The sequence below is a fragment of the Cyprinodon variegatus genome, unplaced genomic scaffold, assembly GCF_000732505.1.
Source record: "Cyprinodon variegatus isolate N-32 unplaced genomic scaffold, C_variegatus-1.0 Scaffold884, whole genome shotgun sequence".
In the NCBI taxonomy this organism is placed as follows: domain Eukaryota; kingdom Metazoa; phylum Chordata; class Actinopteri; order Cyprinodontiformes; family Cyprinodontidae; genus Cyprinodon; species Cyprinodon variegatus.
The window spans coordinates 167,180-192,373 of NW_015151337.1; the positions used below are offsets into that span (position 1 = coordinate 167,180).

General features: G+C 36.9%; 2 protein-coding genes across 5 annotated transcripts; one reads left to right on the forward strand and one right to left on the reverse strand.

Annotated features, from left to right (window-relative positions):
* Window positions 1-4,108: 4,108 nt before the first annotated feature.
* gtpbp1 (GTP binding protein 1) lies at window positions 4,109-10,780 on the forward strand. 2 transcript variants are annotated; one of them, XM_015397751.1, is made up of 14 exons: window positions 4,109-4,488; window positions 6,040-6,151; window positions 6,274-6,454; window positions 6,569-6,752; window positions 7,745-7,909; window positions 8,098-8,221; window positions 8,344-8,458; window positions 8,548-8,692; window positions 8,814-8,996; window positions 9,123-9,258; window positions 9,649-9,827; window positions 9,902-10,063; window positions 10,295-10,345; window positions 10,487-10,780. In XM_015397751.1, the coding sequence occupies exons 1-14, from the start codon at window positions 4,294-4,296 to the stop codon at window positions 10,601-10,603; spliced, it is 2,049 nt and encodes a 682-aa protein (XP_015253237.1). In that variant the 5' UTR covers window positions 4,109-4,293; the 3' UTR covers window positions 10,604-10,780. The 2 variants fall into 2 exon arrangements, with proteins under 2 accessions (XP_015253237.1, XP_015253238.1); XM_015397752.1 differs by lacking the exon at window positions 10,295-10,345.
* Window positions 10,781-12,004: 1,224 nt separating this feature from the next.
* sgsm3 (small G protein signaling modulator 3) lies at window positions 12,005-24,895 on the reverse strand. Of its 3 annotated transcripts, none has more exons than XM_015397749.1 (22): window positions 24,701-24,895; window positions 20,567-20,639; window positions 20,339-20,424; window positions 20,105-20,168; window positions 18,528-18,739; window positions 18,250-18,357; window positions 17,839-17,982; window positions 17,516-17,711; window positions 17,293-17,438; window positions 16,913-17,146; window positions 16,639-16,821; window positions 16,351-16,506; window positions 16,197-16,251; window positions 16,056-16,105; window positions 15,784-15,936; window positions 15,606-15,676; window positions 14,754-14,802; window positions 14,466-14,551; window positions 14,250-14,372; window positions 13,903-13,963; window positions 13,733-13,804; window positions 12,005-12,974 (listed from the first exon to the last, which is right to left on the reverse strand). In XM_015397749.1, the coding sequence occupies exons 2-21, from the start codon at window positions 20,571-20,573 to the stop codon at window positions 13,733-13,735; spliced, it is 2,256 nt and encodes a 751-aa protein (XP_015253235.1). In that variant the 5' UTR covers window positions 20,574-20,639; window positions 24,701-24,895; the 3' UTR covers window positions 12,005-12,974. The 3 variants fall into 3 exon arrangements, with proteins under 3 accessions (XP_015253235.1, XP_015253234.1, XP_015253233.1); XM_015397748.1 differs by lacking the exon at window positions 13,733-13,804 and adding an exon at window positions 21,033-21,086 and having other exon boundaries at window positions 12,009-12,974; window positions 24,701-24,883; XM_015397747.1 differs by lacking the exon at window positions 13,733-13,804 and having other exon boundaries at window positions 12,010-12,974.
* Between the last annotated feature and the right edge of the window lie 299 nt (window positions 24,896-25,194).

Genomic DNA, 25,194 nt, shown 5'->3' on the forward strand with positions numbered 1-25,194 from the left:
AGGCTGCCAACGAACCAAACCCAGCCACCACAGAACCAATCCGAATCATGTGATCCCCTCTTCAAACAAAGGTTAGACTCTAGTTTAAACTAAATCCACCGGCTCTGCATAAAATCAAAGAACATTTAGCAACCGTGATTAAACCAGCGAGCATGAATAAAACCACCAAGACTCTTATTGCTTCATATTTGTCCTTGTTTAAGGATAAAAACTCAATCACAAAGGTAAATAAATATTGACTTGCTATGTAAAATGGCAGCGCCATGGCAGCAACTCAGTGAGTCATGTGACCGAATGAGGAATTTAGCATCGTCTGCTATCTTAGTGCATTATTTTATGCTATAAACAACAAATTGCTGGAAATTTTTTCACTTGGGATGCATTTAATTTTGTACATACTATCAAATGAAAAACTATAAGTATTTGTTTTCTATTGAAAATTTCTTTACTCAAAGAGGACAAAAGACTAACAGAATTTAGCAAGATTATAGTTCTTTCTGAATAAGAAGCAGAAACAGAAACTTGTGAAATATGACTGGCCATTTTCTTCTTCTGATGTATGCTGCGAAAAATTCTAATCTAATTAAGTCATTTTTTCTTCAAACAAGTTAATTTTTTCTTTAATTGAGGTGGTAAGTGTGACACATTGGCAACAGAACAAGACAATTTACATTTAAAATAAGATAACAAAAACAATCGACTAATTTTCTTATTTTAAGAGTAAAAAAAAACATTCCATTGGTAAATCATCTTATTTACCTATTAAAAAAACAGCTATAGTCTTAAAGATCTATCAGTAAACTGTAAACAGATAGGAGGTGTTTGCAATGGTATATTTTGTCTTGTTGAGATAATATTGAAAGTTCAATATGATGATTACATTTTTCAGCTACCCTGTGTTTTGCATTAAAAACACTTACTGCTACTGTATAGCATAGGTCCCTTTTCCATAAAAACAGTGCCCAAACATTTTGAAGCTGAACTGTACTGCTCTCCAGTGTCAAACAGGGGATACTGCAAATACATTAAATCCACGGGCATATAATATTATAAACAAAACAAAAATGCTAATGTATGTATGCTTTGCTGTGTGTTATAAGGTGGAAACATAAAAACAGTGAGGTGGGGAAAAAAGACGGAATTGGGAAAAAAAATTAATTTCTAAATGAGGGAAAAATTGAAATCGTTCACCTGAGTGAGAACAGTAGGATGCAGAATATGGCATTGCTATCACTGCCTATGAAGGTAATGACGTTAACAGATGCCCAATCCATCAGAGAAAAAATAATAACTAAACTTAGAACAAAGCAAAAATTAGAATGACCAATACACCTTAAAATCCTATTGACAGTCATGTTTAGCTTCTTCCATTTTCTTATGATTGCTCCAAAAGTGGATATTTTTTCACCAAGCTGCTGGCCAATTTCCTCTTAGTCCTTTCCAGCCTTGTAAACATGTAAGAATTAGTCTCTAGTGTATTTGGACAGCACTTTTGTCTTGGCCATGTTAGTAGTTGGATTCTTACTGATTGTATGGGTGAACAGGTGTCTCTATGCAGCTAACGACCTCAAACAGGTGCATCTTATTTAGGATCATATATGGAGTGGAGATGGACATGTTGAAGTCAGACTAACAGGTCTTTGAGGGTCAGAATTCTAGCTGATAGGTGTTTAAATTCTTATTTGCAATGCATCATATAAACAAATAGTAAAAAAGTCATATATTGTGATTTCTGGATTTCTTTTATTTTCATTTTTTTTATAGATTATGTCTCTTACCCCTCCATGATCTCTAAGTGGGAGAACTTGTGAAATAGCAGGGTGTTCAAATACTTATTTCCCTCAATTTAGCTGGGCTGCAGCCATCAAAATCATTGTTTATAAATGTTGTTTTTCAGTGTAGTTCTGTTTCTCTTACAATGACTAACTGTATGTGCTCTCTTTATTCTCTGACATGGGAACTGGCTTGGACCTCCTCTCCTTGGTGTGTCTTTCCTGGACATAGAGTGTGTGGAACAGTTACCTTTTGTATATCTGCTTCTTTTTGTATGTCTGCTTCTATTTCCTTGAACCCCAGTCAGCCTAACCAGTAGCCTGGTTCTGATGGAAGCTTCTTCTTTTCAAAAAGGGAGCATATATATGTATATACATATATATATATATTTTTTTTATGTATATATTATATATATAATCCATATTCTAACCTTTCTGTATAATCTGTATCTAGTTTTCATATTTATATATTTTATAGCCTCTTAAAATGTATCTGTTTATATAATCCATTTATAGTCAATACATACATTGTTTCTGTATACATGTATATAAATATTTATATCCTGTATAGCACTTATGGATAAATGCAAATCACATTTCTTTTCTTTGTATTTGTGACAGTGTAATGACAATAAAGTTGAGATCTAATTATAAGTAGATGCAATCAGCTGGTTTTCAATAGATAGAAAACTTTGAACCAATATGACTGCATGATCTGGTTGAATTGTTTCTGTAAAGTGCCTTGAGAGGACATGTGTTATGACTATGTAAATAAACTGAATTGAATTAAATGCAAACACATATTCACCTTACATAGACCTGGACACAGAACATATACAGTTAACATAGACACATGGACAAATTATATAGACATTACATATACATCTTACGTAGAAAAATATTCAAGTACATACATGTAGACAACAATACGCAGTGGTGTCAAAAGTACACACATTTGTTACTTAAGCAGAAGTATAGGCACTGCAGTTTAAAAACACTCTGGTAAAAGTTGAAGTATCAACTTGACCTCTTTACTCAAGTAAAAGTGAAAAAGTATGTTCTCCAAAAACTACTTAAAGTATAAAAGTATAAAGTAACCTTTAAAAAAAAAAACAGCCAGATGCCACTATATGAATTGAAAGCTTAATTTTTCAACTATTTTGAAAAATTCTTTGAGATAAGGCCAAGGATGAGGGAGGACTTGTTGGTCTCCATCTCCCGATATGCTTTCAGACATTTCAACATCTTTTTCTGAATCCAACATTGTAACATGGCATAGACAATTCAAATTTTCAGTTTGAAGAACACCTGCTTGCTTCTGATGATTTCCTTTAGCTAACCAATGAGTGTTTGCGTTATATGACTCATCCAATTACACTAGTTTTCACTAGATGTGGATGGCGCCAATGAACTGCATTGGATGGCGCACATGATGTGAATTAAATATTTATAAACATTAAACCGAAGCAAGAGTAACAAGTAACGTTTGTTTTAAAAAATTAAGGAATAGAAAGTAAAAGATACTTGTGTGAAAATGTAATGAGTAGAAGTCAGAAGTAAGAAGAAAAATAAGTAATGGAGTAAACTCATGGAGAAGCAGCATTTAGTTCCTATGGTCCACTTATCTGGAACAAACTTCCAAGAAACTGTAAAAGTGCGGAAAGCCTGATTTCCTTTAAATCAAGACTAAAAACACATTTGTTTAGGATTGCCTTCAACTGTTCTAGTTAAACAGTTCAACTGTAACATCATTAGTTCAACTTTTTTTATTTTCTTTAGGATGTTCTTTTTTGTTTCCGCATTATTAATTTTATTTTTTTCCTACTTGCTTTGATTCTGTTTTATTTTCCTATATTTCAATCATGTAAAGCCCTTTGCATTGTCTTTGTACTGAATTAAGCTATAAAAATAAATTTGCCTTGCCTTGCCTAAACTATAGATAGATACCTAAAAAGTGTACTTAAGTACAGTAACGAAGTGTTTGTACTTTCTTTACTTGACACCTCTAAGTATACTTATATATTTTGGGAGTAATGGAACCCCATAGGATGTGCTATAGAAACACACTTATCTTTAGAATAACATTTCTCAGTAGACGTATGTAATAATTTGTTGTGTAGACTTGTTACAGGGTTATTACAACATTTCTGTGGCGCTGCTACCTCCTTTTAAAGAGGCTGGCTCTAACTTTAATGATATGAACAATCCCCCTTTTTTCTATTGGTCCGCTGCTAGCAGAGAATCAATCTATTTGTGAACACAGGGTGAAAATACGCCTATTCACTTGATAGTTATTAATATTCATGAGGTGGTGGCTTTTTTATGTTATTTGAAAACATTTCGAATAAAAAGCCTTGTTATTAACCGGTGTGTCGTTATTTTTTATTACATGTATTTAGCTTGTGTAGCAAAGACGGGGTTAAAACAATTTAGTCGCCAGCTGTTGGTGTGTTTCATAGCCAGTCGTCGTCACACTTTGCACAGTCTGAGCGGCATTTAATACTAGACAGTTGGCATCGAAATGGCATCATTAGCGGCGGGGCTTGAGCCAGGTTTAACAACAGGAACGGGACCTCTGGCTGACGCTTTAGTCCCCGCCAGTATATTCGCTCCAGACCGGGGAGGATGCGGGGAAGAGGACGGCGACGAGATCGACGAAGACGGGGAGCTGACCAACGGCGAGCCCGAGGATCGGAGGATCGACTGCAGCAGCAAGGTAGCGCTAGGCCTCAATGTAGCATTGCTAATGCTAACGCGGTTGAATGAATGAAAATATGAATTCTTGTTATGCACATTGCATTGTTACCACCATGCTTTGAATCTAGATATATTGATCAATATTAGGTTTGGTCACATGGGGTTCAGGGATAGCGATATGTTGAGCTTGTTGCCATTTTTTTCTGACGTTAACTGAAATAGTTAGCCTTGTGGCTAACATTAGCTCCAGCTGATGTACTACCTTAAACCGGCATAGAGAGATGATTTAAATGCAAACAATAACACGTTTAACAAATGTTACACGGAAATAATATCCGAGAGTCTGGACAGATACGTCTTTTCTCACGACTCAAATGGAGTCATTTAACATTTACACTAAAAAAAAACCCAGCTCATAAATCAAAATACAATACCGTGTGTAAACATTGCATCGTATGCTGTTTTGTACGCTCACACCACTGATGTTGCAGTCTATAAACAGCTCTAATTTAGAACCCCGATTTATGAAATGGACACGATATGTGACATGATGTAACCCTGATTGTTTGCATGCAAGCGACAGAGCAATAAAGGTATTTCCTGGAAGCTTCAGATTACCTATTACTGAGGTGTAATGCCATACTGCAAAGATTGCACTGTGTTGCATCACAAATAGAAATATTCTGCTTACTTTATTCCTGGTAAAAAATGCGTGACAAAAATGGCATTCCATTATCCTTTTGCACCTATACTAAAGCATATTTATACACAATCTTCATGTTCTGGTGTACTAATAAGTAATAACACATTTACTTAGTATATCAGTGACAATGTATTGATATGTCTGATTAAATAACCAGATATTATTGCTTCTTAAAATTATACATTAATTAGTGAATTATACATTTTTAAAGGATTTAAATACATATTTTATGCACTGAATTTAAACTATCCACTGTTGTAGTTCTGATGTATCTGCAGTCTCCTATAGGTGATATTTTTTAGTACTGCTGCTTTCCTTTTGGACTACCTAATGGAACATGATTGTAAATATAAGAGTTTTAACAAACTTTCCTCAATCTTAAGGTCGTTAAAGATGAAAAATGTAATCCATGTTAAAGAGTAGTGCATTATAAACTCCTGTTAATAATCTAAATCAGCTTTCCCTGTAGTACAGCTTTGCAGAATGGAATATTTTGTGTCTGTATCAGATAGCCTGAGTAAATGTGCAACAAAGTAGTTCATGGGAAAAGTGACAGCTGGGATTCTGTTTGTGAGAAGATTGTTTTTTTGCACTCCCTTTCCCCAAAACCATCTATCCATTTTCCAACACTCTTATCCCAGCTGGGTTCACGAGGGGTGGTGGTGCCTATCTCTGTCTATGGGCGAGAGGCAGGGTACACCCTGGACAGGCCGCCAGCCTATCGCAGGGCATTCCCCAAAAACATTTCATTTTATTAAAGCTGTTTATATGTAGCCCTCCACTCTTGAACAAGAACACACTTAAATCAATTCTGCTTTTATTAATCAGTATTTTCTGTTTGTTTTCTTTTTTCTGGAACCCCATCAGTCAGCGCTTGTAAGCCCAAATGGGGAGCAGTATGACTCATTACTCCGACAGCTTCGGGATAGGATGGAGGAGGGCTGTGGGGAGACAATCTATGTGGTTGGAATGGGCTCTGGTAAGAAACACACAACTAATCTGTCCGTTACACAGCATTCTGAGCCAACTAAACCATTTTTTTTTTAAACTTACCCCTCATCTTGCAGTTTATAAACACTTTTTTAATGCCCTATTGCATAGATGGTGGTGACTGGGGTCTGGATGAAAAAGATATGGAGGCCTCGGTAGCAACAGTCCACTCTCTGTGTGAGCAGCTGGATTCTGACCTGATCCCCCTTAGAGAGCGCACTGAGGCTGCTGGAATGGTGCGTGACTATCTGATTCGGAGGCGTGTGGGTGAGCTGGACTTCCTGGAGGTCAGGTCAGTAGTTGACATGTCAGAATTTTGAAGCTTTGTCTCCTCAGTTATAGCAGGATTAACCAGTGATTGTCTGGTGTTTTTAAAGCTACTTTGGTGCTTTTGTGTCCCACCCAGAGTTGCAGTGGTGGGGAATGTGGACGCCGGTAAGAGCACTCTGCTGGGAGTGTTGACACATGGTGAGCTGGACAACGGCAGGGGTTTTGCCCGGCAGAAGCTTTTCAGGCACAAACATGAGATGGAGAGTGGCAGGACCAGCAGCGTGGGCAATGACATCCTGGGGTTTGACCAGGAGGGTCAGGTGAGGGCTAGATAGGTGTAGTCTGGTATTTGGAATAATCACTTTCAAAAAATCAGGTCCATTAAAAACCAGTGCTGCTATTTTTAGTCCAGTTACTTAGTAAACTGTTCCATTTTAAACATAATTACCCACAAGGAGTGTAATGACAGATGACAGATATATGTGCTGAACATTTTTGGTAAAGACCTTTTTGCTGAGTGTGCATCAAATAGATCCGATATTGTTAAAATTTAACACATGCAAAATATGCAGAACAAAGTCCAAAACACTACGATGAATTTTAAACAGCAACAGGAAACAGACCCAGCTCCCAGGTTTCTGCATTATCATCAGCTTGAGAACATGATGGGTTCTCATTCACCCAGAGTGAAAATAACATGAACAGTGGAGTTTATTTTAGAAGTTTTCAACAATGCCTACCTAGACCTACATTACACTGGATACGAGCATAAATATCGTTTGCACTTAAGCCTGGTTTGTCCTCGAAACATTGAACTACGCGTTGACAGTAATGGAATGGCGCCCTGACACTCCTCCAAATCTGTCATGGGCAGCGCGCATCCTGCTTCATTCAGAAAGAACAAGATGTAGTCTTTTTACACACAAATAAATCCTTACTTTAACAAAGGAAGAGACTAACAAGAGAGAAAAACGACTATAGAAAATTAAGAGAAACATTAATGTGAGTTTTAATGTAAGATTGTCTACATTTATTGGTATCTGGAATTTAACAGTTTATCAAATTCCTGAAAAGTCCTGAACATTAACAGTGGTTTCATTGTTGTATAATGTTAGTAACTCATACAACGACGTCTGATAAAAATACAAAAAAAAGTTTTTGAGTATAACAAAATTAATTGATTACAAAAAGTTTCTCTAGACTTAAAAATCTTACAACATGCTAACCAGCCACCATCCACAGTTTGCTATGTGTGGTGTTTACCGTTTTCAAACTTTTATTACTGACTCACCAGTTTCCTGTGCGTCCCCAGGTTGTGAACAAACCTGACAGCCATGGAGGAAGCCTGGACTGGACCAAAATCTGTGAGAAGTCCTCCAAAGTCATTACCTTCATCGACTTGGCCGGTCATGAGAAGTACCTGAAGACCACCGTGTTCGGGATGACTGGACACCTTCCAGACTTCTGCATGCTGATGGTTAGACAGTGAGGGGCATTAGTGTTTGTCTGTTTGCCTAGATAAAAAAATAATAATCAGAAGTATTTTAGGTTTAGATTTCTGATGCTTATTGTTGATTACCTGTGAAAGTGTAAAACTAGACTGAAAGCTACCAATTAAAAACAGAAAAACTGATTTTCTTTCTTTCCCTCTGTCTGTTTCACCAGGTGGGCAGTAATGCTGGTATTGTAGGAATGACCAAAGAACACCTTGGCTTAGCTTTAGCGCTAAACGTGCCGGTCTTTGTAGTGGTTACTAAAATAGACATGTGTCCAGCCAACATCTTACAAGGTTAGTTTTCAGGTATTCCTAACATATTATATAAACATTGTGCTGATTATATTCAGTTAAAATTTATTTCCTTTTTAAAAAAACTAAACATACATCTAAAAAAAAAATCTTTTGTCCAACAGAGACCTTGAAGTTACTCCAAAGGTTATTGAAGTCTCCTGGCTGCAGGAAGATTCCGGTCCTGGTACAGAGCAAAGATGATGTGATAGTCGCAGCCTCAAACTTCAGTTCAGAGAGGTATGGGGTATTTCTCTCTATCTGCACGACTAAAATATCAACTCAGTCATAACTAAACGCCTTGCTTGTAATCTGTGTTTTCTGCCCAGGATGTGCCCCATCTTTCAGATTTCCAATGTAACTGGGGAGAACATGGACCTGCTTAAGATGTTTCTCAACCTACTCTCCTCCAGAACATCTTACAGAGACGATCAGCCTGCCGAATTTCAGATAGATGATACCTATTCTGTACCGGTACCTGAAGCACAGCTAAAATTTCATTCCTAGATGTAGTTTACAGTGGTAATTAAACTAACCTTACTGAAATAGTTTTAAGTGCTCACTGAATTTTCACCGTGTCCTGTTTCCTCTCCAGGGAGTGGGAACTGTAGTATCAGGAACTACCTTACGCGGGCTCATACGTCTGAACGATACTATGCTACTGGGTCCGGATCCTCTAGGAACCTTCATTCCTATTGCTGTTAAATCAATTCATCGCAAACGAATGCCAGTTAAGGAGGTTAGAGGTGGACAGACTGCCTCGTTTGCTTTGAAAAAGGTTGGAAAGAATAAATGCTCCATGTTATCTATTAAAACATGTGATTTGTGAACCTTCTGTAGTAAAGGTGTTTAGTCTGGTTTGCTAAAGGCTTAAAAAATGCTATTCTCTCACTTTTCTCTAAAGATCAAACGGTCGACTATAAGGAAAGGAATGGTGATGGTGTCGCCGAAGTTAAACCCTCAGGCAACTTGGGAGTTTGAGGCTGAAATTCTGGTTCTGCATCATCCGACTACGATATCCCCCAGATACCAGGCGATGGGTGGGTAATAGTGTTACTGAGAGGCTTTATGCACACATTTCTACCTATACATATACCCTTTATTTATTCCGATTTTATATTTGATGCACCAACAAAAAGCAGTTCATAAATGTCAAGTAGAAAGAAAAAAATGTACAATGTATGATTTTATTTTTCACAAATTAAAATCTGAAAAAGTTGGTCCTCTGTATTCTGCCTTAGTACCACATCCCTTCATTGCAACCAGTGACATTGAAAAGAAGCAAAGGAATACAAAATACAATGAAGTAATATAGTTCTAACATGAAAGAATGTAGAAAAACATTTTATAAATGTGTTACAAAGGAATTTGTACTGGATTGATTCATTAAAGTGTGCGTCTTTCTATTCTTTACCTCATACAACAATCAGTCCATTGTGGGAGTATACGACAGACAGCCACCATCTTGTCCATGAACAGAGACTGCTTAAGGACAGGGGACAAGGCTTCAGTCCACTTCCGCTTCATCAAAACGCCAGAGTATCTCCACTGTGACCAGAGACTGGTGTTCAGAGAAGGCCGCACCAAGGCTGTGGGAACAATCACTAAGGTAGACAGGTTCCGCCGACTCATAAAAAAAGTGAAAATCAAGTTTTAAATCGTCTTATTTCCTCTCCCTTTCAGCTGTTGCACTCTACTAATAACATGCCATCTAACTCCAAACCTCCACAAATTAAAATGCAGTCCACAAAGAAGGTGCCTCTTAGGAAAGAGGATGGCACCATGGCAACTGGCGACGATGCAGCAACGATAGCACAGCCGGCTGGCTCCAGCACGTCACAGCCGGTGAGTCAACACAGATCAACAGACACACCCAGTCGCTTGAAGCTTTCACACTTTATGCAGATTTCTTCCAATCTTTGGAAAGCAGTGATCAATTCTAACTCACTAATATCCTTTGTCTCCCCATCTTCTTATTCATTTAACCAATGCTGACTCATTTGTTTCATCCCAAACTTTAATTTTGCCACATTGCATCACATATTTTTTACTTTGCTTGCGTGGATGAATCCAAAGGGGGAGGGAGATGATGACCCTCAATTAAAAGAGGGTAACAAAGAGAACAAGGTAAATGTGTATGAACCAGAAAAAACAGGACAAAATAAAGTGCTGAAGTAAAAGCTCTGCAATTTGATGTGTGCACGGTCTCATTACTACTTTGAAGGGGTGTTCCACCTAAACCTGTGTTTTCTGTTCTGTCCTTTGTAGCCAAAGTCTGGAGGAGGTGGAAGGAGAAGGGGTGGCCAGAGGCACAAAGGAAAAGGCCAAAATAGCAGCGCCAACTCAATGACAGCACCCTCCTCCACAGCAACAGGAAACTGCTGAATTGTTGGAATTTTTTTTTTTTACATCTCCATCTATTAGTTCACAAAGTGTCATTCCACAACTTTGACAGATGTTTGAATCGAGAAGATTTAAAAAATCCTGCCTGTTCATACCAAGTTCATCTTTGTTTGTTCTGAAACAAATGTTATGCATTTCAATGTCAGCTGCCTTTACAAATTAAAAAAAAGTAATGAGGTGTTAGAGGTCAGTCTCAGTCAGGATGAGGTCCCCCCCCCCTTACCTTAGTGGAACCGGCCTTTTGGCTGGAGACAGCAGAAGGGCCGTGCTTCTGCAAGTGCAGCTATATTCACTTCCTCCTGCATCGACTGTGTATTAATGACAAAGTTGGACTATTTATACTACAAATGTAAATTAGGTGTAAAAAATTCAAATTTGAGTTTGTAAAAATTGTATGCAAATTAAAAAAAACTGAATGTAGCAAAGGGGGAAAATGATTGAAACAAGTTTAAGCTATACAAAATAAGCTGTGGCATTATTTTAACCCTAGTTATTTATTTGGCACAACAGCAGTACATTTACTCTTAGATGGTTGGACTATATTTAATCTCACTTGCACTCTTAGATTCAGTAGTATTTGTCATGCTTTAACTGGTGGCTACCTTATACTAGCATTAATAAAATAACAGCACAGTAAAGCAGTTGCTAATGATTCCAATGCTTTTCCTGTTAATCTAGTACTCCTGTGTGGTATGGCCTGTTGCCGTTTGTGACAATTTCAGACATTTTTCTGCAAAAAGAACAATAAAAATAAAAAAATAAAAACTATACAGCTGTGTTTCTTTTAAATTTTTCACAATGATTTCCATCATCCATAAAAGAACTAAAATGGGTAAAGTCCTTTCCTACTTAAAACTACCAAATTACTGTTTAAGCTTAATGCCTTTTTTGGACCTAGGAATGGGAACATTTTTATTGTTGGGTATGTTTCTAGTCAAGCTAAACTACTAACAGCATTTGCAGTAAAGTCGTTTTTAAAAAGTTAATTATATTCAACAACAGCAGGAAACATACTTTCTCACTCCAGCCTTGTGGCAGTGATGTGCTTTACAAAAGTTTGCTGCCCCACATAAGGGGAAATAATAAAGTGACCATAAAGTCACATGACGATACACTTGACAAGAGAGCATTCAAGTCCATTAAAACCTTGCTGTTGAAAATGTGTGGGTGCAAAATTGGTTAAAAACATTTTAGCAGACTACTACTATGCTAATTTCTAGTGTAATGTCAAGGTTTCAAAGGTGCAAGAAACTCTTGAAAATAAAGAGAAAAGACAATGAAATTTCCCAATATGTGCAACTTTTAAAAAAATCATCTTAATTATACCTTTTACAAGTGTAAAGTACCTAAAGGCTTTTTACTATGTTACAGTTTAATAAAAACAAAGTATTCATTATATATTATTTTATTGTAACATGTAATGATGTAACACAAAAAGTAGCTACATTATTTTAAATGATACAAGTGCGTTTTGTACTACCCTTATTAAGGTAGTAGACACAGTTCATGATCTGTGGCTGACCTGGCACATGAAACAAGACAGTAATCTGACATGTTTAATGAATTTTAGAGTACTGAAGAAAGTAACATTCAAAAATAGTTTCTCTTTACAGACTTATGATTAGGAATGTTCCTTTTTGGTACTAAAATGTAGGAGTTGACAGCATGGGGAAGTGAAGGTCATTTTAAAACATTTTTTAGATGATCAGTTATGGGTTTTGCACTTGTAATTTATCCACAGAAGTTAGTGTTAACAGGTTCTACTAGTACAGATTATTCTGTACAACATGGAAGTTTTGTCTTGTGGCATAACCTCTGATGCAGGATTCAAAGAGAAATAAAGTATGCACCAAACTTTAGTCTGTACAAAACAGATGAACATTACTGGGTTTCAGTCGTTACTTTGGCGCTCATGACCAACGGGAGAAGATGTTTTTAAATTAGATGTGGATTGCAACCAGTAGCTGAAACACAAACTAGAATGCAGCCCACTGCTCAAGTAGAAAGCAAATGGACCTCTTTAGTTTCTTAAAGACATTTAGTCTCTTACACATAATTCAGATCTGAACACGGTTGGAAGAAACATGCAGTTGTTCTGACAACATTTATAAGCCCGATGCTTCAAGTTATTTTCAGAATGAAAAATATTGTTTAGCTGAGAGGTCAAAGAAACAGCAGAGGTCCTGATGATCTCTACTGAAGCACTTCAGATTGATACGTCCAGGATGACTGAGAATCTACACCAGCGTATCATGGGGTAAAGCTGTGTTCAGCCATCGATATCCCAGCTAAAGAGATGATGTTTCACCAGCATATCCTGCACCCCTTCTTTTAGTGGTTTTTGCTCCTTCTCCTAAAACAGACAAATAAAAAAAAAAGAACAATTTGTTATAGAAAAAGGTAAAGAGCTGAGAAGTTACTAGCACTATTCTATGTTCCTACTATGGTTAAGTCTTTCTATTCAAACAATCAAAATGTTAACAGACCAATACAAAGCTGTGAATACTAGACAAAGACAACCTCAATTAGACTTCGTTCCAAAAAGATTTAGGACTTTTATTACTCCATTTTCCCTATAGGCTTCCATATTTCCCCCAGCAGGATGGTGTTTGGGCGCTCTCCTTGCCATCACACACAGCACTCTGAATTAACAGAAAATATATACTTTGAGTGCCGCCTTTCATATGCTAGCTGCGCCTTCCACGGCAAGTTAGCGTGAGATTTGTGGTACCTTTAGTGCCGGGTTGTCCATTTTCCTTACATAGGTTTTATAAACAGAGTGATTTCTAGTTTTAAGGTGGTTAGCCACTAAAAATTAGTACGAGACATCAACTGCTAAATATAAGGAAACAGTAGAGTGTTAGTTGTTCATTGAGATTAAAGATTAAAGCCAATTCAAGGTATCTGCATCTCTGAGGATAAACTGAGTGTTTTTGGGGACTGGTAAATAATGATGGGCGGCAATTTTTCTAAATTTAATTTTACATTTTGGGGCCTATGGTGTTTAGTACAAAATAAACAGAAAGTAAAGGAAATGCAGGAGCAGAAACTGTGAATTGGCTTTAGCTACCATCTATTTTTCAGCCACCACAGTCTCAAACAGGAGGTTACCTAGAGATCCCAACTAAACAGGTGATGCTGAACCAGCACATCCATAACTTCTGCTTTCAGAATAGCAGATTTCTGAAATGGTATGATGACGTCAACGGTTTTCCTCCTGAATGCAACACACTGTACTGATAAAACTGATTTGCTGCTGTATGACGAGCAGTTTAACTCACCACTTTTTTGTCGGGCAGCTCACTGTCCTGAGAGAGACTGAAGGCAAACTTTGACAGAACCCTGAGGGCACAAACATTCAAAATGGGCTGATTAATAAAAAAAATAAAAATAGAGTACACTTTCTAAACATTAGGTGTTTAGAAAAAGAAAGGGTAAAGTCTAAATGGAGATGTGATGATGAACCAACTCCATGATTTATTGATATTTTATTAAGATAATAAAAAAATGGGTAAAAATAAAATGTTTGCAATCAATACTAAAACTATAGGTACGTTAAAATAGAACACAAACTGGCAAACAAGGTAGCTGGATCTATTTTAGGTTTGTTGTCACATGTCTTTAATACCTGAGCTCGCACTTGATCTGCACCCAACCAGGACTGCGAAGGAATGACCATGGATGATACCATTTCTCTACAGCAGCCATGCTCGAGCATAACACCTCCAACCACAGATGAAGCACCTGCTCACTGTAAAGATGGATGCATGTTAAGCAGGAGATATTCAGAATTAATTGTAAAAATTATTTACATTTCAAACTAAAGAGCTCAAGAGGGACTCACTTAAGGCCAACACAGACAAGAGATCTGAACTTGACATCCATCTGAGCATGAACAGAGTCATGGCTCATGTTTACAGACTGCACTGCCTGGGAAAAACAAAACAAAAACAAAGAGAAGAAACTAAGTTCTCCCTTCAAACTTTTAGCTATAGGCCTAACTTTAATACAATACATATATGAATAAAACAGTGGAAACTTTAAGTAAAACTATTTACAAATTCTTCTATATTAAGACTCAAATTAACCATTTCATCAGTCAGTGGACCTATTGGGTCCTATGCATACTCACTCTGTAGAGCAACTCCTCTGGTGTAAGAACTTTACCATCTTCATCCAACCTGGTAAATAACAGACGCTGTGATGAAAAACTAAATTCTGTAACTTATCACAGAATACATTCAAATGCTTCAACTTTGTTACAACTGCAAATAAAGAAATATCTATAAAGAACCTAGTTTAAAGACTGCAGTGATTACAGCCAATAAAGCCAATTAATGTCAATATATTTTGTTGACAAATCATGTTTAATATTTCATCCTTTTCAGTTTCCTACTATTTTTAAAGGTCACAATCCAGTTTTCCTCCAAAGTGCTTTGTGTGCAGCACATGTATGTGTGGGTCTGAAGAGCTCGTCTGCAGCTATTGGCTGCCTCTGTCTGCTATTTTAAAACAAATATGACAAATGGGGAATCTGATCACTCCCGAATGAGTCGAACCCTAAAGTGGTCTTCAGCATGGAATTACTGGGGATGATAAATAGAGATCTGAACGTTCTATGAGGTTCATTACAAACAGCAGCGGAGTGCTGGAGAATCTGCAGATACCGACCCTGAGCTGCTACTTTTCTCTTTTTGCTTAAAGTTTGACTACCTGAATTTGTTAATGTGCAAAACTATGTTCACCATGTCATTCTATCTCATTTTAATCACATTGATAATATGATTACCATTTTTTCCAAAATGATTAATAGAAACACTATCAACTTATTTAGAGCCCTTATCACTTTTAAACAGAAGGAGGTTTAGCAGAAAGCTTATATTTAAGGTTGTCAAACAAACAATGTGTTTTTAGTAAGAAAACTATTTAGTATAAACCCTTTAAAAATTTAAAAGCATTCATTATAAATAAACATTTATTTTACCTGTATGTTTTGCAAAGCACAAGTCTGGAGTAGACAGAATTAAAGTCCCTTTCCACCTCACAACTAGCTGCCTGAAAGAGGGAAAAAAAAAAAGCATAACAGAATAATGTATTCCTATTTTGTACTTGACAAAAGATTTCATTAATATAGCCATTAGAAAATTATATCATAAATTTACCTCCTCTATGAATAACCATGGATGGCAAGGCCCTCCAAGTATGGAGGGCTTTTTTAATCCATGCTGAAAGATGGCCTTCAGAGCAGGACACAGAGTTCCTCTGACAAGGTCAGTCACCGCCTCTGTCACTGAGTCATCTCCTGCTAGCGAGTACTGGATGCAGGCAGGTTCAACAGTCAATGAATAGCAAGAGACAGGGGATAATAATCAGGTGAACAGATGCTCAAAGCCGTGTACAGCTTATCTATGGACTTCCGCATCAGACAAATTACCTCCTTGCTTCTTTCATCCAGAATCTCGACAAACTTGGCTGGAAACCAACCTAAAACAAGAAAGAACAAATGTTTAATGGTAAAATAAACCCATAAAACACTTCTATACTATAATGATACAATACTGATAAAAGTACACACCTCTAAGGCCATTGAGCTCCCCGACCCAACAGTGCTCATCTTTTTGTGAGATGATCTAACAGAAAGATAAGGTAGAGTAAGGAGCACAAAGGAAAATGATTTCATGCATAGAAAAAAAAAAAAAAAAAGGAGGATTAATCTCAGTATGGCTCACAGTGATGATGTCATTCTTTCGGAAGCCCAATTCATCATCATCGTGACGCTCAAAGTCCAGCAAAGCCTTTGCCCGTCTCCGTCTGTTACGAGACACCACCAGAAAGTTTTCATGATCTCGTTGGTGGCTCTCCATGGAGTAATCTGGGGTCAGGTCCTGGAGAGAAGAAGAAAGGACCCAAACTCGATAAGTGCACCAACCCATCAGGACACGGGTTGCAAGAAAATAAACATATTTCCCCCAAATATTCAGGAGGGAAACAATGCATGGTTGAACGTTTCAACCTACAGTGTTGGAATGCCGGGGGTCTAGACAGTGGAAGTGCTCTGCAGTACGAGTTATAGCCTCCCTTAGAGCAGCCACCAACTCAGTCTGCTTAATATTTTTGGATTTCAGGGCTTCAGCCTCATCTTCCCCAAACAGCAGAGATGTCAGTGTGGACTTCCTGCGCAGCGACTGCCTCCTCACCACCTAAGTATCCACAGAAACAAGATGACCTCTCAGAAAAGCAGAGAACATCACTAAAACAGCAAATCAGGTTGTCCAACATCATAAAACAAACCTTGTTGAGGTTTGTACTGATTGTTGAATTGTTGCCGTTGTTCAGCTGTGCCTGCTCATTGAGAATATAAGCAAGGTGCTTGTGACGATGAGCCTCCAGAGTTTCCTGGGTTAGCGTCCCTGCTATCCTCATAGCCTCTCCTAGAACTGCAGGCCCATCTTTTAACTGACTTGGTAGGTCTGACAGGGTGTTAAAAATAGATGCAGAGTTCTCTGATGAAATAAGCTCCTCCTCCTGCAGGAAGAAAACAAATAGAGAATAACACCTAAACTTGACAGACTTTAATTTTCAACCTTTGGTGGAAACAGTGGAAAGTGTCCTAGATGAGTTGATGCATAATTCATTTTAACCAAGGAAAAATAGCTGTGTGGTGGACCTACCTTAATTTTCAGCATACCCAGTGTGACCTGGAAGAGCACAACCGAGCCCTGATAAAAGAGCAGATCCCAGATCCTTAGAAGCAGACGGATGTCAACCACACTGGCAAATGATGTCAGAAACCAGTGCAACGTGATTAGAGACATCTCTGCATGTAAACAAAGGAAGGTGTTACAATGGGAAGAATATGCATCATTTACTCATTTAATTCCAACTGAACATTACCAATGTCATGCTCTTGGAGGAGGCGGTCCAGAGCAGGCAGGTACTGAACAATGAGCTGCCTGAGAACCCTCTGATCTGTTTGGACGCCCAGCAGGGTGGAGGAGAAGTAAGATGGAGGAAGGAGGTCCTCGATCAAAGCACACATCATCCATAATGCGTCCTCCTCTTCCATAAAGAGCAGCAAGCAGGAAACAACCTGATTTAAATGATAACGTTTATGTAGATTAAAAAAAAAAAAAAGGGAGAAAAGAAAAAATAAGGCATAAATGTGTGGATGAAAAACAACAAATGCACAGCTGGGGAAGTGAAGTTATGTATCTCACCATGCCAGTTCCCTGACAGTAGCCAATATCCGGGTAGAGCCATGCCAGGCCTCTCAGGACCCGTCTAAGTCTTGGGACTCCGACGCTATTAAGAGTACTAAAACATGCATTGGTTGGCATAGTCCGTAACAGGTCCTTTTCAATCTGTGAAGCAGAGTTTAAGAATCAACATATTATCATTTCAAAGTTTCAATAATAATCAGTTTATAATACCACTGTTATATGGAGCGAACTCAAACTAGAGAGCAGTTATTGACTAACAAATAAACCAAAAACAGTAAGAGGAGAATGATCAATACTAGATCAAATGGGATTGATAAGGCTTTTGATAAATGTTTTAGTATATCATTTAAGATGTTCTTATTTAGGATGCATATATTTGTCTGGGAAATGGAAGCTTTGGGGTTTTACTTGTTTAGCTGTGCTGGTGTCATCATTAGAACAGTTCTTGACGATTTCTTTGTAGGAAATTTCAGAGGTCCTCTTCTTTTGCAGTGCTCCAGACAGACGCATCCATAACTTGAACGTGCAAATATATATATATATAAAAAAAAAAAGAGAATAGGATATTTAGTGGGGTAATATTATCAACACAAGGAGAAGCAGTTGTTAGCTAAACATACAATAGCTTTAACTGGGCATTAGCTCCTAGTGCCCTATGTTTAGTCAAAACAATATACTTCGTCTACCTGTGGCCTCATGCTGTGAGGTATGCCACCGAGGACCAAGGACCGCAGACGCTCGGACCGTGGAAGGACAGGATCGATTAGATCCCAGGTTAGGTCCCCCACTGTGTGGTTATGGGTGAACTCCAAATGTGCTTGCCAGCGGAGCCGCTGCTGGGGGTCTTCACACTGGGGTGAGCCTTCAGTGCCCAATCTTATTTTGGGTTCCCCATCGTCTAAGAAGGAGAGAGCACAAAGTCCACAATTAGTTAGGTTTATCTTCCAAAAAATGTTACACCAGGAAGTACTTTTTTAAATAAAGAAGATTGTCATACTGGATTAAGAAATTGAATTAAATATGGAAACAGCTAAATGATAGAAGCTTCCACATAGAAGATAATCAATGAGTGCGATACTAGCGACATGACAGGGCGTTTTAAGGTAATCTTTTCTTTCTATGCAATGTGCATGTATGTACATAATTAATTAAAAGAAAATAGATTAAAAATACAACTGCTTGGTTTGTGTGCTGCTCAACACTGAGAAGAATAACAGTAAAAGCCAAATAAAAAAATAAATACATAAAAAAAACAGCTCTTGTTTAGAACTCAAAACAAGTGTTTATTTTGTAATGACATAAAAACAAAAATAAAAAGCCTTGCTTAGAACTTTTAAGTGTAAGCAACATGAACTTCCAGCAAATAGTAGCTGAATGAATAAACTAAGCCTATACAAACGAACATTGTGGACAAGGTCTTACATTGGACATTTTATTTAACATAGGCCTTATTTTGTGTACATTTTTTACAAACACTTCTTTGAAACAGACAAAGTTAGGCTTAAAATGATTTTGTGACATTTTTAATTTACTTGAAACAATGTAAAAGAATGATACATTTTAGGTAAGAAAAAAAAAGTACACTTTACGGAACAAAAGAAAAATCATTTATACCTTTTATTTGTCGGTTTAACGTTAATGTTAAGATTCAATTCTTAGAGGTAAGAAAGCTTTCTTTCCTTCAAGACTGTTTGAGCCTTTCAAAAATGCTAAAATAACTTTTAGTTATAAGAAAATCATGAGTGCTGGTCTATAACTGAAAGACTACCAGGAAGTATGAATACCCCAGTGAACTGTACATGCATGTTATATAAAGCAAGTTGCAAAAGCAACAGAAGGTACAGCTGGCAAAATGTATAATCCATGTAAATTTTACCTGGCAACACAAAAAAGGTGCCTAGCCTTAGATTTTTAGCTCTTTAGCAGACCCATTCATTTTGACGACAAATTAAAGTATAAAGAAAGCATTGATACTAAACTGATGTTAAAATGTAACTAAAAAAAAAAATATTGGATAATTCAAGAGAAAAAAAAAGCCTCTACAGCTGCAACTGTGATGGTTGAAAATGTATCTAGAGGAAGAACAAAACATGTATTCATCTCTTAAGATGAGGGGGGAAAAAAGTAAAAAAAAACTAAGATCACATGGGCTTGGTATGTGTGATCTCTATTCTGTGGTACAAAGAGAATTCTGATTCAGGGGACTTTACCAGCGCTGCTTGAAATAAATGTTCTCATGTGCTTTGCTGTGTGAAAATAGTACCTTCAATGTCTATCCTGAAGCCAAACTCATCATACTGTTGTTCAGGCTGTTCTGCAGGATCTTTCTGTTCAGACAAAAATAATATAAAGTTTCACATTCCTGCATATCAAAGTGCCAAGATAAAACAAATAAAATATAGGAGAGAAAAATTGCAGATGACAGCCTGTTATATAATACTGTTGGGTTAGGAAGAAAAAAAAAAGGTTTATGATGAAATTAAAGTCAGACTCATACCTGATGATATTTGGCTAAAATGTCCTGGGGCCACATGCTTGGGGTGAGAGCAGAAAAGGATCCACCAGGAGCTGGGGTGTACGTACCTAACACAGTGAGGGGACAGAACATGTCAATCAGAAAAACACTGAAAGTAAAATAAAAAAAATAAAAATAAAAAAAAACCACTGGAAAAACAAATGCCTAAAATAAATTATTAATTTATTGATATATTCAGGGACTGATTACCAGACATTTTGTCGCTTGACTTTGGTCACCAAGATAGACAAAGGATCATCCAGCAAAGATGCATTAGGTCAGTCTGTGAAAAAAGAACAAAGACAATGACTGCAAAATTATGTTAATTCAGAAGCATATGCATAAAAGACAAAGAGATAAGAGATAACACAGTAAAGAGCAAAAATTAAAAATGAAACCCTAAAAGGCAGGTCATGTGAGGCCAATTTAAAATCTGTTTTATTTCATCTACGGATTCTAGATCCTCGATCAGAAGCACAGTTACATAAAGTTTGGCAAACCAAGTTTCTTAACAACTGGTTCTTTGACAACAGGAACCTTTAAGCTCTGTCTGTCCAACACAAGCAGTTTGCAAATTTTTCCATTCTATGATTGTACAGGTTTGTGAATGAAAACTACTTTAAAGCCAAGTAAAATCAGGTTAGATTATAAACTGCAACTCTAAAAGGGAACTCACCAATATGCAAACACCATGCCAAAGTGATTCATTCTAGCAGCAGGCTTCTAGCATCTGAAGGGGATTTAGGAGTTAAGAGAGATGATAAATCAATTTGAAGTTGGGAGGAGGGCCAAATCCTTGCAGGGAAGCTCTGTGTGTAACTCAGGGGAAATGAGAGACTCTAGAGCCTATTTACAGCAACATTACTAGTTTACTCATAGGCCAAATATCATAAATTATTACTGCAAATTAAGGAGGTCCCGATCCCATACTTATTTCAGAAATTAAGTCGAAATCAGCTCAAAAACTTTATATCAGAACATACTCACATGCATCTAAAGTCTCTGATCGAAACAGCCTTATAGAAAAACTCTGCTCCATCTGCTTTTGTATGGGTTTTATGTAAACCATTGGTTAATAATAAAATAGGTCAGTTTTTCCTCATACCTGTTGCTGTTGACTATTGTTCAGTTTGAGTAATATAGCTAGATAAAGCTTTTTATAACATTCCACAATACAAAGTAATTAATAAAAGTATGATTCAAGCTCTTATATTATTGGGTAAATATCTGTATCCATCAATAATACAAGCTGAAAAATTGGTATCAGAATCAAAAAGTTGTGTTGACAAACTTTCCTGCTGGTGAAGGGCCAGCTAAGCATCCAGGTAACTAAACAAGCGTATTAACAGTTTAAATTGCTACTCTTTGAATCAATTAGAAAAAATTTATCATTTGAAGCATCTAATAGATGTAATTATTGATTTGCTATAATGGTCCCTGACAGGGACTCCCTTATGACATCTACTGTACTTATGTCTTTTTTTTTTTTTTTAAACAACTCTAGCACACAAGTTACATCTGCTTAGAATTTCCTTTAAAAGCACATATAAAGCCAAATGATCACAATTCGTAAAAATAACTTCAATAAGGTTTTATTCAGTTTAAGTGGGGCATGTGTATGAAGTTGCATTTTCAATTCTGTGTTCATTGAAATGTTGGACTGCAAAAGGTGACCTGAATATATGTACAATTTTCTGAAAATAACTGTATTTGCCCCTGATATGAGCAGGAAAAGAAGATGAACTAGAACAAGAGAATATGACCTTAAAATAAGATTATTACATATAATGCACTTAAAGATAATAGAGTTTTTTCTTTCATATTTCATATGTAAATCTTAGTTGATCTGCACATTGTCATATATACCCACTCAAATCAAGATACCAATGCGGCATTGCTACCTATGGACTGCAGAAGATAGTTAAAACATCAGCGTTGTTTGGTGGTTTCATGTAACGTAAGAGGTTCCCTTTTCCCAACCAGAGCCCCTGCTCCCAGAAATGTCTGTGCACGCCAGTGTAGCAATGAGAGCATGGTTGCAATATGTGACACAGCTTCAACCAGACACATGTATGCAGATGCAACTTAAAGAGCTACTATTTGCACATAAATCAACATTTACTACTTAAGATTATCTAGTAAGTATTTAAACTCTCAGATGTGACAACATATTCATAATAATTCTACCATCTGGAGCTACATTCCCTTACTGCCACACAAACAGCACTACAGATCAGCTGATCTCTCAACTGAAACTCAGGGGGAATCAGGCTTTTGTTGTTTCAGCTCTAAATCTATGGAGTACTTTGCTGATGCAAAATTAGAGAAAGCCTCTCAAAGACATTTTTAAATCTGTGTTTAAGCCACAGCTTTTCTCTTTGGCATTTGAACCAAAATGAGGTGTTAATCGATTTTACTTTCTTGTGGTTAATGGTGTATTTTATGTTGCTACTTCTACTTCAATTATTCATTTCATTTTTTTTTTTATAAATGCTTATTTTTTACTTTCATTAATCCCTCTGGTGCTGTACTTTGGCGCCTTTTTTCTTTTTTTTATTTCTTTTTATTTTAAGTGCTTTATAAATAAAGTTAGACACTTTTTTCGACTAGGTACAGATTAAATCCCTGGGTTTTTATCTATTTAATTGCTTTAAAGTTTAAACAAAGTTGTGCAGAAAAAGCCCAAATTTGACTAAAAACACACCAAAAAAAAAACAAAAAACATTCCAACAAACAAAAGACAGTATAAAATAATAGTTGCACAACTGTTGATGGTTCCAAAATATATACATATCTACTTTTAGTTACGATGCCAACACCAACATGAATGTATTCTGCACCAAAGGAAATAGAGTAGACAGAAGTAACTTGAGCAAAACATTAACAGATAGCAAATGTAGGGGAGGGGCAACACACTCCATGGGATCTTAAAGGATGGTTGCTGAATGCACATGAATCAGCCAACACATGTACGCATCAGCTGATAACATTACAAGAAAAAGAAAAAAACAACCACTAACATCAACCGGATATAAGCCTTGGTTAATGCATCTCTACTCAGTAAAACGTATAATCACACATATAGTATATTTTCCTCGCAATGTATTGGGAAAATTAAGTGTATTCATTTTGGAAACATTTTAAATGCTGACCCCTCTCTATTTACATGAAATGTTAGTTAACTTAGATGCTGGTACTTAATGCTAGTAATCAGAAAGATGTTTCTAGTTCTAGTTTTCTTCATACATTAACTAATTATAAGAGACAACATATGGAGAAAAAAAAACATGACATTACATTGTGGGATATTTAGAGAATTTATTTTTATGTTTGAAATGGAGGATCTTAAGGATATTAGGTGACAAATCATCTTCCTTAGCAAAACAGTATAGTGTGCAGAGCAAATTTGCCAAAAATTTTAGAGAAATCCAAAGCTTTACACTGCTGTTTAGAAGACTTGAAGCAATATTCTCTGAAAGGGGAGAAGATTTGACTTGGAATAGTTTAAAGAGATATGATACATTTGAAAAACCTGAAACCAACATCTCAGTTCAAACAGGTGTGGCCTTGTTCATCTATGTTTGCAGATATTGGTCAAACACTGCGCCATACCGACAGCAATTACTACATCCTGGTAAAAAAAAAAAAAAAAAAATGCTGTAACTGTAAGCGGTGATGTAACCTCCAGATTAAAGAGTTTATATTTCCCTGAAACCAGTCCAGCAGGCCATGCCACAGCTTTTCCGCACACCTCCTCCAGATGTTCCTCATAGTAACCCAAACACTGGTGACTCATTTTCCTCATAGACACGTGTCACAAAAATATTTTTGTCTTCCATTTCCTCAAAAAAAGTAAAAAACTGAAAGTTTTCACTTACAGAAAGCGGTTATAATACTACCTTTAAGTTTAATACTAATCTTTATAAATAGACTAAAACACACCATTTAGAATAAGGATGTCAAATGAAGTGCAGGAGACAAACAAGGAATAAAGGAAACAATAAGAGTAACAAGGTAAAAATACGACTGTTGTTTATTACCTAGCGTAGTTTAATCTAATTTGTCAGCTGATATATTACCGTTACGTCAAGCTACAGCTGACGTCAGGTGCACAAAAACACCGCGCAACATATATTATCCACGCTGACATTTGTCCGCTGATGGAAAAAAATAGAACAAAACAATTGGTGCAGTAAAAAATTAAAATAAAATGTTCTTCCTGGAGAACACTCCAGACATTACAGAGACGAGCGTCACTATTTAGCTGCTAGCCATACATGCTAAATTTAGCTTAAGCTAATAGTTGGAAACAACAGAACAACATAGCCGGTCATTTTTACTTACCGCGATATCTTTTGCTGAAAAGACAGGGATGGTTTTGTGTAAAATGCCGTCTGTAGTAGAATATGCAAAACACCATATCGCATGGCTATCACTTCTCATTAATGATATATCTACGTTGTGCACCTGCCAAAGGCGGAGTGTGGCTTCTGTGTATTCCTACACCCCGAGGGTTTTCCTTGTTCTACATCCAGCAGCGTCACCTTTCAGTGCAAGATATCCTTCCGCGAAGGCGACTGTGACGACGTTCCATTCATTACGTATGGACAGACACGCCCCTCATTCATGCCAGTGCTCGGAAACAAACAAGTCACGACTTTACAACAGAATAGATGAATGTTATTAAAATTAAAATTGACATATCGCCAAAGATATTTTGCGGTTTATATTTGATAAATCTGCACAGGTAAACTGTCATTTATATTTTCCTTATAAGCATCTGAGCGTTTCTTTGAAAATTTTTGCTCCTAGGTGGTTGCTTGTTTGTTTGTTTTTAG

Excerpts from the sequence above, each read along its gene's own strand:
- sgsm3 (XM_015397748.1), bottom strand. Across the intron at positions 17,439-17,515 it reads CCTCCAAGAGCATGACATTG|AGATGTCTCTAATCACGTTG; the intron begins GTAATGTTCAGT and ends GTTTACATGCAG. Across the intron at positions 14,552-14,753 it reads CAGAGGAGTTGCTCTACAGA|GCAGTGCAGTCTGTAAACAT; the intron begins GTGAGTATGCAT and ends TGTTTTTCCCAG.
- gtpbp1 (XM_015397751.1), top strand. The coding sequence starts at position 4,294 with ATGGCATCATTAGCGGCGGGGCTTGAGCCAGGTTTAACAACAGGAACG. Across the intron at positions 6,753-7,744 it reads GGTTTGACCAGGAGGGTCAG|GTTGTGAACAAACCTGACAG; the intron begins GTGAGGGCTAGA and ends GTGCGTCCCCAG. Across the intron at positions 8,997-9,122 it reads CCTCGTTTGCTTTGAAAAAG|ATCAAACGGTCGACTATAAG; the intron begins GTTGGAAAGAAT and ends TTTTCTCTAAAG.